The 15607-nt window shown below is 35.8% G+C and overlaps 1 protein-coding gene across 3 annotated transcripts; it reads left to right on the top strand.

The window, feature by feature from the left end:
* The first annotated feature begins 7338 nt into the window (after positions 1 to 7338).
* On the top strand, positions 7339 to 15337 carry LOC122319210 (chaperone protein dnaJ 10-like). Of its 3 annotated transcripts, none has more exons than XM_043137166.1 (10): positions 7341 to 7685; positions 8800 to 8859; positions 10808 to 10890; positions 11041 to 11200; positions 12402 to 12531; positions 12934 to 13092; positions 13525 to 13703; positions 13821 to 13901; positions 13995 to 14153; positions 14674 to 14865. In XM_043137166.1, the coding sequence occupies exons 1-10, from the start codon at positions 7599 to 7601 to the stop codon at positions 14692 to 14694; spliced, it is 1119 nt and encodes a 372-aa protein (XP_042993100.1). In that variant the 5' UTR covers positions 7341 to 7598; the 3' UTR covers positions 14695 to 14865. The 3 variants fall into 3 exon arrangements, with proteins under 3 accessions (XP_042993102.1, XP_042993100.1, XP_042993099.1); XM_043137165.1 differs by lacking the exon at positions 14674 to 14865 and adding an exon at positions 14888 to 15337 and having other exon boundaries at positions 7342 to 7685; XM_043137168.1 differs by lacking the exons at positions 13995 to 14153; positions 14674 to 14865 and adding an exon at positions 14888 to 15337 and having other exon boundaries at positions 7339 to 7685.
* The last annotated feature ends 270 nt before the right edge of the window (positions 15338 to 15607 follow it).

The following is a 15607-nucleotide window of genomic DNA, read 5'->3' as shown; positions in this document are numbered from 1 at the left end:
TTTCAAAAATATCAGCCCTACCCAAGTGGATGCGGCGTCTAGCCCAAAGCCGGGGCGAGGCTCATTTGACTCACGATAGCCTATATGCGGGATTTCTAGCCTCAGGAGAATACGGGTCAAACCGACAGGCAGGGTGGGCTATGATTTGAAGAGCACCCGGTCCCCTTTTACCATGAAAGAAGCAGCAAGCCACGTTAATGGGACTCTATGACCTAGCGCCCCTTCCTGGATACCACGCCACATTAAATGGGTTCTGGCAAGAGGCACATCGGTGCCAGAGGAGCAGGGCATGGGTCTCCAACCCTAGGGGCAGGTATAAAGGCCCCCCCCGAACGCTGAGCGAAGGTAACAAAAAAAAAAAAAAAAAACCTGATTCTAGAGTTTCCCATTTTTTCTCATACTGACTTAAGCATCGGAGACTCCATCCAGCTGTCACCTAGCCGCTGGATCTCGGAGTGACTTTGTGTGTACAAGTAACAAAGAAGCCCCAAGCTCCCGAGGAGCCCGCCTCAAAGGCATACGAAACACGACATTAACAGTTAGCGTCGTCTTTGAGATCCAACAAATTTCAAAGTCGAACGTGTCCTTCACACGCCTACAAGAGCCCACCCTCGGAGGTTCCAGATGTGTGACTAGATATTGAAGGGAGGTGACGACCAAGAAATGGCCGCGGAAGGAAGGTGATCAAGGGTAGCAAGGATGAAACTGCAAAGTGAAACGGGCAGCTAGCTGGGAGGTGCTAGAGGGGGGAGTCCAGGCCACTTTACCAAGCAAGGAGGCACCCCGACCCCACCATCGAACCTAGAGTGTGCCCCCGTCGAGGGTGATGCAAGAGATGAATCTACGTTGAAAAAAGGCGAAGGCAAACGAGCCATTAGAATTAATTCTACTTTATCATAACTGAACAGACACAACGGTCAGGGTAGAAACAGGGATCATTGTCGAAGTAAGGGAAGTGCTACAACGATTGCTTTTCGAGCATCGAGACATCTTTGTAGATATGTTGAGGATCGATCTGGCCGTCATGCAACAACATCTAAGTACGGACCCCAGGGCTAGAGGGTGAGGTAGAAGTATAAGAGCTTCAGCTCAGAGAATAATGCTGCCATTGCGCTTGAGATTTATACGAGAGGCACGCTATCCGAATTGGTTGTCAACGTGGTGTCCATCAAAAAGTATAATGGTAAATGGAAAATGTGTGTAGACTTCACTAATCTAAACAAAGCATGCCCCAAGGACGACTTCCCACTCCCCCGCATCATCCTCATTGTAGACTCGACAACCAGCCACCACATGCTGAGTTTTATGGATGCTTACTCGGGTACAATCAAATCCGTATGTACGCTAGCAATGAGGAAAAGGCGTTGTTCATCACCCACAAGAGGGTTGTACTATTATATCACCATGTCGTTTGGCCTAAAAAATGCAGGGGCTACCTACCAACGACTAGTCAATCAAAAGTTCAAATCCCAGATCAGGAGGCATATGGAGATGTATGTGGACGACTTGTTGGTCAAAAGCAAGATCCCAGCGCAGCACTTAAAGGACATTCGGAAAGTTTTTGTTGTACTACAACAGTACAAAATGAAGCTGAACCCCACCAAATGCAGGTTCGGGATGGGGTCGGTGAAGTGGCTGGGGTTCATAGTGTCAGAAAGAGGAATTGGAGCCAATCCTAAAAAAGTAGATGCCGTCTTAGATATGCCTCCTCCCCGAAGTAATAGTGAGGTGCAGAAGTTTGCCGGCAAGTTAGCAGCTCTCAACCGATTCATATCACGGTCAACAGATAAATGTTTGCCTTTCTTTAGAGTACTGAAGAAAGCCCACAATTGGAATGAGGAATGTGACGTGGCATTTGCCGCGCTTAAACAATACCTAACCAACCCCCATTGCTTAGCCAGCCCCAGTGGGGAGAAACATTAACCCTTTACCTGTCTGTCTCCCCACATGTGGTTTTCTCGACCTTGATGCGAGAGGATAACAAGGTCCAAAGACTAGTCTATTATGTGAGTCAAGCATACAAAGGAGCCAAAGTCAGGTACATCCAGGTCGAACAACTTGCATTTGCTCTGATAATAACTACTTGCAAGTTCCGACCATATTTCCAGACGCACCCGATTAAGGTTATCACAGAAGCCCCCTACGAAAGACCTTACAATGGCAGGATGCCTAAGATCACCTCATGAGCTGGGCAATGGAATTAAGCAAATTAGACATCAAGTATGCCCCCAGCGCCTCCTTAAAGAAGCAAGTATCGGTTGACTTTATCGTAGAATTCTCCATCTTCCCTGACAAAGGAGGATATGCATCACCTATGAAGCCCTGGCAAGTCTTTGTTGACAGCTACTCTTATTGGGCTGGAGGGGAAGTGTGGATACGTATCATCACTAACGAGGGAGAGGAACACGACTAAGCCTTCAAGCTAACATTCAAAACCACTAATAACGAGGTGGGCATAGGATATCTGGCGATACCTGAACGACAATGAAGTACCCGACAACAAAGAAATAGCAAGAAAGACGAGATACCAGGCAACGCGGTATACCATAGTCGACGAAATGCTATACCGCAAGGGGGTACAGTGCCCCCTATTAAGATGCATCTCACGCGAGCAAGCTCAACATGTACTGGCTGAGATACATGAGAGAATTTACGGGGACCATGCCAAAGGGAGGATGCTAGCAGGGAAGGCAACACGAGTTGGGTATTACTAGCTATACGCTCTGAAAGATGCTGAAGAATACGTGCAGACGTATAAGAAATGTCAGGAGTACGCGGGGATCATCCATTGCTCGATAGTCTCTCCCTGGCCATTTGCTCAATGGGGAGTCAACCTGGAGGGGCCCCTTCCCCAGAGGAAAAGAGGGGTAAAATTCGTAATGGCGGCGGTGGACTACTTCACCAAGTGGGTTGAGCCCGAAATGCTCACAACGATTACGACTAATAACATTACTTGCTTCCTATAGAAGAGCGTTGTTTGCTTGTTCAGGGTGCTCTACTACGTTGTGTCTAATAATAAAAGGCAGTTCAACTCAGATTATCAAGATTGGTGCCGAGACCTAGGGATCAAGTTTCTGTACTCTTTCCCGTGACATCCCCAATTGAATGGTCAAGTGGAAGCTACCAACAAAACTTTGCTACGATACTAAAGAAGAAGTTGAACGATCGAAAATGGACATGGGTGAAAGAACTCTCGGGCGTCTTGTGGGTCGATGTTGCAAGCAAGGACGATGTTGTAGTTGTTTCAATTTAACATTATATTATTCTTCCCATGAGAACTTTTTTGCTTATGAATATTGAGGAGGAAGTGATAAAATATAGGTTTTGAATATGCCACCAGGGCATTAAACTGATACCAATCAGGCACTAGTTGCCCAAGAATAAAGTTGTACTATTGAAATCATCATATTAGCAAAATCTTATCCTTAGATTACTATGATGCAATTGTCATCTTCAAGGTGTAAAATTATCACTTGTCCCAACACATAATATATTTAATTAAATAAAATCGAATGTAGAATCAAAGTTCAAATTAGGATCTCTGTGCCGATACCATGTAACATCACCATTTGTCTCAAAATTTTAAGCTGATGGAAATAAATAAATTTAATAATTTATAATTGTCTTAGCATGGGATACAAAATTGTTGGCGCCAATATGTGTTTTTGAATGTTCTACTTCGAGTAAAAACAATGGATCCCCACGCGCTATGCTACTCTCACAGCTAAGATGGCTTATGTGTTCTCATATATTATGGTCATTGTTAGTACAGTAACCTTACACCCATTCTCGGTCTAAGGCACCCATGCTTTTCTTTGGCTACACTTCACTCTATGCTTCCACTCAGTCTCTTGACTATTTGTCCCTTGCAGCTAAACTCTCCCTCACTTTCTTAGAATTTTCACCTCATTGTTCTCCACATCCCTTTATCAAACCATGTCGAGAGGATAAATGAATACGGAGCTTACTGATAAGAGTTGGTGGGTGACCACTCCGATAATTAAGTCAGTTGGAAGGAAAGAAGATAAGAAGATTGGAAAGAAGAAGTGAAATGAAAATAAAAAGTTATGGAAAGTGTCTCACATTGCTTTGGCTCTATAGGGTTTTGTAGTAGTGTTATAGCCATGCACTTTGTGAGGTTACTTTGGAACTATGCATGCCTTGGCGTCCCATAGGGTCCTCTAGCTATTAGTCTTGTTCTCCATTGTCGCCATCTTCTTCCCTTTTACTTAGGTTCCATGCCGCACCATTTTTGGATTGTCCCTTTCAACATGTCCCTCGTCTTGCCTTGGTGTATTTTGGTCTTGGTCACACCATTCGTTTTTCTATAACCTCACTTTTTATGTTTCATTTAGTTATACATATGAGATAATATGAAAATAAAATAAAATTTTATTAGAAAAAAATTTTATAATACTATTTTTGTTTTGATATTTAAAAAAATTGAATTGTTTATTATATTTTATTTTGGAGTTTGAGAAAGTTGTAATGATTAGATTAGATGAAATGAAATAATATGATTTGTGAAAACAAATAAGGCTGAATTACCTTAGACAAAATCATACATTAAGAGTCCGTTTAGAAATATAATTATTTTAAAATTATTTCTTATTTTTTACAAATTAATTAATATTATTTTACGAGATATTCTCTCAGTATCCAAATTAGTCATTCATTTTTATTTTTTGTGTACTGTAAACTATCAGCTCCAATTGAATGAAATGTTCGTACGAGCCAGTTGACTATGATTAATGGTTAGGGATAGGGTTATTATATTCTTACGATTTATAGTGTAATTGAAGTTTTTTTTTTAAAAATTTTTTTAAGTATTTTTTTAACATACTTAATCATTAAGAAAAAAATAAATAATTATATAATTTTATTAATAGTCACTTTTTTAACCATCAAGTATAATAAAAAAGAAAAAAAATCAAATACAAAAAGAGTTATAAATATTACATCATTAATTCAATCATTATCCATGATTAATACTACAAACATTGAACGACAAGATCAAATAAAAGGAAATGATAGGAAATGAACCATGAGTTTACCTCTCATTTTGATTGTTTATATATTTAATGGTTAAAAAAATAACTTTTAATACTCAATTTGGATTGAGATTTGATCTCAACTCATCTCATTTAATTATTATAATTTTTTCAAATTTTTACACAAAATATAATAAAAAATTCAATTTTTTTAAATTCTAAAACAATAATAATATTAAAAATTAATATTTTATTTAACTTCATTTCATCTCAACTCATTATTCAAACCTCATATATCATTATCATTATTTTAATATATTTTTCTATTTTTTAAAAAATTAACAAAATGTGAAAGAAAAAAAAAATATATATATATATATATATATACAATTTATATAAATGAGCAAACCCAATAAAAAGGTTGCAGTCGAATAAAAAGGTTGCAATACAAACGAGGAGAGAAGGGTTCCCGGCGGCCGGCTAAAAGCAGCTAGGGCCCAGGCTCATGGAATGTCGAAGATTAAGGAAACGAAAATTGAGTACTTTCCAACCAGTAAAGACTTACCACGTTGCAGTTGGCGGTCAATGTGTACAAGTCAATGTGTAACGCCGCCCCTTACGGTCAACGAGACTTCCCAACAGTTTCAGAATATTTCACATGAGTCTTGTTGCTCCCTTCCTATCCGTCCCGTTTTCTTTTGGCTGTCTAACGTATTTCATGTATTATTAACGTTTTTTTAACTCATTTAAGAAAATTATATTTACTTTAAAATTTTTCTATTTTACATTTTTCTAATCATTTTATCTAATTTTGACAGATAATTGGAAAGTTATTTGCTTTTGTTTTTTTAATTAGAATAGTGCAAAATATATTTATATTTATATTTATAATTTTACCTATAAAATTCATTTTAATAGTTTTTTTTTTTAATTCAAAATTTTGAAATTCTAAAATTTTCAATTTTTAACATATAAATAGATGGTACATCAACACTTCATTTGGATACAAGAACCGTTTCATCTCATTATTATAATTTTTTCAAATTTCTATATAAAATATAATAAACAACTCTACTTTTTTAAATCTTAAAAGAATAATAATATTAAAAAATAATATTCTATTCAATTTTTAACTTTTATCTCAATTTATCTCATCCCAACTCATTATCCAAACTATTCCTTAATCTTATATAACAAAAAATTATAAATATAAATATTATTTTCTTTAATTTTATATTGTAGTTTGTGAAAGCAATTGTGTGGAATTTATTTTATTCTTAGATCTTTTTAATTGGATTTAGATAAATAATTAGGCCTTGTATTAACGAAAATTTGTTTTAGTACTTAAAAATTGTACTTTGATTGCTAGTGAACTAAAAAAACCTCAAAATTCTTTGACACTAAATATAAGATGAAAGAGTGAGATTATCTTTATTCTAAATATAATAATTCTAAGTCATATTTATTCATATATATTTTAAATAAATTTATTTATGTGTTAATTATTTAAAACATATATTCTAGAGAAATTCTGCATATAAGTCCTACTCCACACACTTCCGCTTAATTAATATGTGAATTGTCATTTTTATCATTTTATTTTAATACTTAAGGTTTGTTTGGGATTGCGTTAAAAGTCCTGAAAAGTATTTAAACAATCTTAAAAGCTCTTTAATAGAAAAGTTAGGTTGTTTGGATATTACATATTAAAATACTTTTTAATCTCAAAATAAATTTAAAAGTACATTTGAAGAAAAGTAGCATTTTAATATTTTTTCTCAAACGTATTTTTTTGAACAATGTGAAAAGTAATTCAAATTTTAAAAAAACTGTCAATAAATGAAAATACCTATACAATTTTTAGATAATTACAATTTCTAAACTTTCAATAATATGGTTATAATTTTTAAAAAATCAAATAATTTCCATTTTTACATCATAAATTATTTTTTAATTTTTTTAAACAAATATAAAATATTTGGAAGTACTTTAGATATATGGTTACTAAATAATAAATAATTTTTTTATACTAGAACTTACTACTTAAACTATAACCTATAAACCCTAAATCTATAAACTTTGTTTTTAACAACAATCTCAAATATGTACTTAAATATGTATGTTTAAATAAAATAATAATAAATTATGTATTGATTAAATATTGATTAAATAAAAATACTTTATATAAGAATTTTTTAATATTTTTCATGTATTAAAAAATTTTAAATAAAGAGCACAAGTTACAACGATGGATAAGATAAAGTTATAAACTACGAAAGATTGTTTTTTTTTTCAAGAAAAAAATGTTATTCTCGATAGAAATTTAAATACCTGCAATTATTCGAGATGACAAATGTGAAATGCCAAACCATGGAGTCAAAATTTTCAAAATAAAAAAGGTGATGCACCCTTTCAAAGACATCCATTACAGTGAATTAATATTTTTCAGGTTCTCTTTGCTGTGTCTGTGTACAGCGTAGTTTTTCAATTTCTGGGTACGTTTTCTCTTGGTCTGTGAATCTCGTTCTCTTCCGGAGGAGGTGGACGGGGAGGAATTTATATCTGCATATAATTTGATCGGCGGATCGTAAGAGGGAAGTCTTTGAGATGGTGAAGGAGACGGAATACTATGACGTACTTGGGGTCAGCCCCACAGCTACCGAAGCCGAGATCAAGAAAGCTTATTACATAAAGGTGAAATCCAATCTTCCCTTTTCGTTTTTCGCGTGCTGTTCTATTTTCTTTTCTACGCTGTGGTTATTTACTGGCTATCATTTTGCCCCCATCGCGATTTTGTCTAATAATCAGCAAAGAGATGTTTTTGGTTGATTCCATATATTATACGCAAGTTTTGAGAGATTACGAAATCTTTTGAGGATGTTTTAAGTTCATTTATATGCGACAAGTTCTGAGACATTACGATATCTTTGGTCGCCAGCAATCCCATTTTTTTTTCCCTTACCGATCATTCCGTACAATACAAGGTTGATGCCCTAAAGATGAATGCCTAAGATATTATTGCCTTGTTTATATGGTGTTCTGGGCAAAATATCCGTAATCGTCACAGTCACACCCTTTAACGAGGTTGACTTCCCCGCTACCGTTTCCCCCCGCTTCCCCCGTGTTTTTTACCCTTTTCTTCGTCTCTGTTTTTGCCCTTACATTGCACTTTTCTCTCCCAGCCTTTTTTAGCACTTTTTCCATACAAGAGAGGCAGCTAAACTATCCGAGGAGTTAGTAGCGTTTAAAACTAAGTCCAATGACTCTCTAGTTCATTTAAAAACAATGGACTTTTGTTAAATTGCCTAAGGGTTTTGCAGATTTCATCTGTCTTCTGCCTTTTATCCATCTTGTTTTCTGGCCTGAAGTTGTGTCCTGCCGCTTTAAAGCGTATGTCCCCTTATGATTCTTTTATTCTGTTAATCTCGTATACCTCTGTTATACATTTGATTAATTGGTAATTCAACAATTACTAAAGGCCCTCCAACATTAACTAAAGACCCCTAATGAAACTTCCTTCACTTTTTGAATGCATGACCGATTTAGTGATCCCTTCCATCCCCTAGCACTCTCTGCAATGATTTTTGTGGGTACCAAAAATAAGGAGGGGATGTAAAGAAACTTTCTTCAATTTGGTCAAAACTTTGAATGTACTGGAGTTGCAACAAGTACTGTCGACATAAACTTTATGTGTTCTTTTCATGTCTAGACTAATGGACTCCTGACATGCTATGCAGTGTTGATGTCCACTAGCTAGAAATGAATGGATCTGTAGCTCATATGGATTATTTTTCTTTCTTGCTTGCAGGCACGGCAGGTTCATCCAGATAAGAATCCAAATGATCCTCTTGCAGCACAGAATTTTCAGGCAAGATTTTCCTTCTTGCTTATTGAATATTGTATTTTATCAGAAATGCTTAAAGTTGTGTTTTATACAGCCATGGAAAGATACAAAAGCTTCTGTCTCAACGGACTAATTTCCAGGATTAACTTCCATGATTCCTTCCCAAACCAAACATGAATGTCGTGATTCATTTGCCACTCACTCTCAGTCTCTTCATTTATTTATAGGAAATATAGTTATTATTATTGTTATTTCTCAATAATTGAACTTGTCCTGTTACTTATAATTGTAATCAGAGCCTCTCGTCCCTCTATGCATATTCAACATGAAACAATTGACTGGTTTCTAATGTACTACAAGAATTTCTTCACAACGATTATCAAAAAGAATTTCTTCCCAAGTCTCCTGACAAAACAAACAATCATCAGTAATATTGGTGTTTTTTATTTTATGCTGATATATAAAAGTAACATTACTAGACAAAGTCCAATGTTTGCCTAGAATTTAAATGGTATGGCTTTGACCATTGCCATGGTTTCACAAGCCAAAGCGAGTTTATTGGCACCATCTTTATTTCTGTTGACACATATAGATCTCCTTACTTTAGTATGAAAACAATCCAATATCAGGACTGACACAATTATATTGTTTTTCCTCGATTTTCTTCCCCCTGTTGTTGCCAATTTAATACAGAAGCTACAACACAACTTTTTATGGAGCTGGTTAGGTGAAAAGTTCAAATTCATAGTTGCTTTTGTTACTTTTTAGAGGGAGCATTGGGAGTTCAAAACTTGCTTTTGTTCAATTAGGTCCTTATAGGGAAGTGGCTTTGGCGTTACCAACATGAGAGGGAAGTTCACTGTTCGATCCCCCAAGGAGAATGTTAGCTTTTTCTAGAGCATCGCATGATTTAAAGGTTGATGTCTTCGTAGTTCAATCTCTTCTACTCTACTAGATTACAACCAGAACGTGTAGATTAGATTCTATGGAACCTTTCCAAGAGAGGGAAGTTCACTGTTTGATCTTTCTGTCATGGCTTTATTGCCTCAGGCTAACAACTCTTTTCTTTGAAGGATTATTTGGTGGACCAAGGTGCCTTTGAGAGCAACCTTTTTTTTTGTTTGGACAGCCTCCTTAGGGAATGTTGTCACCATTGAGAATATATATGTATTGTATATGCAAAAAGAGCAGGGAATCTGTAGACCCAGCTTCATAGAGTTGGGTTGGCTTCAATTATGATTAGAAGAATAGTAGACATCCTTGCCAATTGGAGAGGATTAGATGGTAGCTTGCAAATTGCAGCGGTGTGGAAGATGGTTCCGATCTGTCTAGTGGTTGGAAATGAGTGATTGTATAGTAGGTATTTCCTTTGTATACGTCCTGTGTACTTGGCCTTATGCCTATTTCTTGGGAATAAAATCTTTTTCTACTTATCAAAAAAAGAAATGAGTGGGAGTGTAATACACACTCCCACATTGTTTAGGAGGGAGTTTTGCTCTTTGCAATGATTTCAAGGAGCTCCAGTTGTAACTTTGGCCAGTCCATTTAGAGTATGGGCCTAAATGTGGCTTGAGCTTTTCTTTGGTTGTTACAGAGAAATTTTGAGGATCGTAAACAGACGATCAAAAGTTTGAAATTTTATTTTTCAATACTCTGTTCCTTTGGGCAGCTGCTATAGATTTTAATGGGCTGAGTTTCCATGAATTTTCTTGTCTTTCTTTCTATTTCTAATTAGGTGTTCTTTTTGTGTCCCATGTACTTGGGCAATGTCTTTTGCGTTCATCAATAAAAATTTTAACTAGTTATTATTAAAAAGTTTTAAAATGTCTATAACTTCTAGAAAAAGAACATTAGGAATGTTATTTTGCAATCTGGAGATTTTGAGTAATGGTGCTAATTCCCAAGTTCCTTCTAGTCTCATTTGGTTCTAAACATATAGTAATATTTATATTTTTCATTCATTTGTATTCAGGTTTTGGGTGAAGCTTACCAAGTATTGAGTGATACAGGCCAACGGCAAGCTTATGACTCTTTTGGGAAATCAGGAATCTCAACGTTAGTTTCTTGTTGTTAATTTATTGATAGATGAAATTCAAGATTGATAGTGTCTGTCTCCCTATATGATGTAGGTAGATTGTAATGAAATTGTTGTTATGTTTAAATATAATTTTTTCTAATATATTTTGTGGTTCCCTAATATTGCAGTGAAGCAATTATCGATCCTGCAGCTATCTTTGCGATGCTTTTTGGCAGCGAGCTTTTTGAGGAATACATAGGCGAGCTTGCAATGGCATCAATGGCTTCACTAGACATATTTACGGAAGGGGAACAGTTAGATACTAAAAAGTTGCAAGAGAAAATGAGGGTACGAGTCTACCTCATCAATTGGGTTTCTTGTTATTATTTTATATTATCTTATACTGGACTTCTCGTTACTGTTTTGAAAACGTGAAGTTGGATGGTTAATCGCGATGGAAGTGAAAATGCTTCAACGAAAAAGAAGGCCTATGGAGTTTTCTTACACTAGAACCAGTGATACAGTTTACCTTTTTCTTCTCTTAACTTTGCTTTCAAAACTGGTGGTTCTTATACAGACATCTAGGTATAGCATATGGTTAGATATGTGTCATGCTCATGATCAACCCTATTAGTGATGCACCATCAAGGTGATCTTATTATGGCATTGAGATTGATGCTTTGGCATGCCAACCTCAACTTATTGACCAACATCATTGTAACATCTCAAATCATCCTATTCAGGAACATACTCCCAATAAATATTATTGGCCACTAGGATAAGCAAAGTATGCATGCAACTGCTAATTGATGTTTGGGACAAAAGATTTATGGAAGTAATAGCAACATGAAGATCAAAACTATTCAATACTGCATAAGATTGAAAACACATGCTTCTATGGATTGTTGATCCCATCTATTTTATGCTCTTTTACCACCTTGTTGTTCTTAGGGAGTTATGCTTGCTAATGGTTATCATTCCAAATGTGAGAGGAGAAAGATATAAGATTGGTTGGGGTATAAAAGTAAGGCATCCTCCTAATATAGGCCTTGTATGTCTGGATTCTGGATGAGTGTGGATTGTAATGGAACTCTGTCAACATGAGTATCTTTTTGACTTTTTCTTTTTATTTTTTTTATTTTTAATCGGTCACGTGAGTTTTTTTTTTTTTTTTAACTATTTCAACCTTTCTTCTAATTGATGGTTTTGTCTTTAATTGTTGGCATATGAGCTAAGTTCAGTGGACGTTCTCTTTTGTTTTCTTGAAACTTGCACATTTAAATGGCAAGGAACCCATGATTTCACATCTGCTATCTTGGGGGTGGTGGTGGGGAGGTAAAAGGTTCAAGTTTGGTGTGGTGTTTGAGTTTTATCTACCAATACAAGGGGTAGGGGTAGTATGGTATTAGTCATCTTGGGTGTGTGGTAGTGACGGCAGCAGCAGCTGTAGTATTAGTAGTAGTAATAACCAATCAATTAATCAAGTGTTGTTTGTTTTATGCTCATTCTTTTTTTCCTTTTTTTTTTAGCAAATTCCTCATTTCCACAGGTTGTTCAGAAGGAAAGAGAAGAAAAGCTTGCAGAAATACTGAAGGATCGACTCAACCAATACATACAAGGAAACAAAGAGGAGTTTATCAGACATGCTGAAGCTGAAGTAGCAAGGCTATCCAATGCAGGTAATCCTTCTCTTTATTCTTTTGGAAATCAAGTTTTTCTAATGTTCTTAGCATTATTCTGTCTGAAAAGTTGCAATCCAACTAGGTATGCTTGAAAATTTAATCAGTAGGTTTAAGTCAGTGCCCTTTTCATTATGAAAACTAAACTTTCAGTGAGTATGAGTAATGAGTTAGTCGATGGGGACCCCTCAAATTATGGTATCTGACCTGGTTTCTTATCTTTGTATGAAGTTTTTGGCAAGCTTTTAATATTAGCAAGCATTTTGTGCAGTGGCTTATGGCATATGAAAAAGATCAAATTTTGGATATATCTTGTGCAATTTTAGTCTTTTGGTGAATGTCCCTGTATATAAATGAATATTTACTGACGATTCTGATCCATTTAGTTGTCTTTTTCTACAGCTTATGGTGCTGATATGTTGAATACAATTGGCTATATATATTCAAGGCAGGCCGCTAAAGAGCTAGGGAAGAAGGCAATATACTTGGGTGTACCATTTATTGCTGAATGGTTTAGAAACAAAGGGCATTTCATTAAATCCCAAGTAACGGCAGCAACAGGTTAGTGCATATTGCTAGTTTTGACCCATGATGATATTTAGTCCTGTTGTGATGGTGTCTTGAAAACTACCCCTTGACTCGATCCTTCAGGTCATATCTGGCTTAATATTGAACCGGTGGAGTTGGTTTTTTGTTTACTTATGGCTGCTATGTTGTTAGTAATTTATCATTGTCTTGAAACCTTAGATCTAGGCCTCATCACAATACATTGGTAACTTGGTCTCCACTGCAGTCAAATCAATGCACGGCACCTTCCTTGATCATCAATTAGGATGTACAGTTGTGAGGTGGTATTTATTCAGGGTGTTCTTAGTGTGTATTAGCTGTGTGCCTATGCTCTCTCTGTCTCTCCTTGTGATTTGTGTAGGGGGAACTGTGTTGGGAAATATTTGCATACAACAATGAATTGGATTTTGTTGCTGGTGGCTTCAGGTGCAATTGCCTTGATCCAGCTACAGGAGGACATGAAAAAGCAACTGAATGCCGAAGGAAACTATACTGATGATGAACTTGAACAATACATGCAATCTCACAAAAAAGTGATGATTGATTCCCTCTGGAAGCTCAACGTAGCTGATATTGAGGCCACTCTTAACCGTGTTTGTCAGATGGTGGTTTTTTTTTCTTTTCTTTTGTTTTTTTGCTATAGTAGTTGCTGTATATGGCTGAAACTGAAGTAAAAACTTGGTCAAAGGTGGTTTAGTGAAATATGTTCATTGTTTACTTAGGTTCTTCATGACAACAATGCCAAGAAAGAGGAGCTTCGTGCACGAGCAAAGGGATTGAAAACTCTTGGTAAAATCTTCCAGGTACTTCCCTGGTGCCTCTTCCACAATTTCTTGGGGTTAATATAAAAGAATCTTCATTATTGATGACTAACAGAGACTGTGGTATACATATAGAGGGTTAAACCAGCCAACGGGAATGAGAGTGAAAACATACTAAATGGTGCAGTACATAAATTGAGTGGAAATGAGTCAAACAATGATGCTTCTTCTCCTAGTACTTCACCAAAATCTTCAAATCCTGAAGAGCCATCTTTATCCACATGTCCACCACAGGTACCTTTCTATGTTTCTAATAAGATCATGAATTTTTTAAATCACCTCAACATTTCACAGGTTCAATCCCAAACGTGACTGAGTTGTAGTACCTATAAAACTAACTGGATTTTTCGTCGAATTTCATGAATAAGCATGTCAACTCTTTAATACCAGCAGATGTTTTCTTTTGTGACATAAGAAAGCAATAAGTTGTCAAAAACTGATTTTGGCACAAAATCGGAATGATGGACACACAAGAAACTTTGAATAGACTACAGAATCCGGCATAGCTCCCATCAAGTAGGCAGGAATAAACTTCTGTTACCATATTAGGTAGCTGAAAACTTCTGTTACTATAAGTTGTAATAAGACTATTAAGGAAGAAAAACAAAAACAAAACAGGAGAGCACGGAGAGTTAATGATCTTTTTAGTATAGAAAATTTACTCTCTATGCTCTCATGGAGTCTACGACAAGCACCAAAAAGCTCTTTGTTTGTTGGAACTTATAATTCCAAAAATCAAATAACTGAAATCCAGGGTGAATTTGGAAGATCGTGATTAAACAAACGCCCTCCAGATGAAGACAGTTGCATTGGCATGGATGGTGCCAATATACATAGGCATGAGATGAACACCCCCCACCACCACCACCACAACAAAACAACCGTCTTCTCTTTTCTTATCTGTATCACTATATCATCTTTCTCTTATGCTTTTTTCCCTCTCCTTTTGGAACAACTGGAAAATCTAGAGCCCCTATGTGGAGGCCCCCAACTTTGGAGGCTCACTCCCAATGCCAGTGGCACCACCCGGGGCATCAAGACACTCATCAAAAGGCAGGGATTGAAGGTGGAAGAAGCTTCATATCATATGTGAAATGCTTGTGATGTATAATGCTTGTCATATGTATCAATGTTGTGGTTGTATGAATAGCTCGGAAAAGCACATCCCACCTCTGGCCGAGTGCACATGCTGATGCTGTTATGTATATCAATGGGAGACAAATAATATTATATGGATATAGGAGGAGATGGTTGTCGAAGGTAAGTGTTCTTTCTTTTCATTTATCACCATCTGGCTAAGTTTGGCTGGCCAGTTATTGTGAGTTTTTATTTTATTTTATTTTATTTTATTTTATTGATGAGGAGTCGTTCTTGTAGTTCGGTTTCACAGGTTATAGTTTAGTCATTTTGGATATCAATGTGTCACCACCCATAATTTAGACACATTAAAAGCGATTTTTTCCTTCGGGTGAGAACAACCGAATGCGTGTATATATATTTTTTTTAATTATTATTTTTATATATAATATATTATTTTATATAGTAATTGTATAAGTTAATTATGTAATTTTCAATCAATGGATTATCATTGACCATATGTATAATGAAATTATTTAATATTCATTTACTATATATAAAATATTAAAGAGATCATTTAATTTTATTAATCATATATAAAATGAAAAAAA

Source organism: Carya illinoinensis, chromosome 8, assembly GCF_018687715.1.
Source record: "Carya illinoinensis cultivar Pawnee chromosome 8, C.illinoinensisPawnee_v1, whole genome shotgun sequence".
Lineage (NCBI taxonomy): Eukaryota > Viridiplantae > Streptophyta > Magnoliopsida > Fagales > Juglandaceae > Carya > Carya illinoinensis.
The sequence above is the reverse complement of the archived record's forward strand: the minus strand, read 5'-3'. Positions and strand labels throughout refer to the sequence as shown.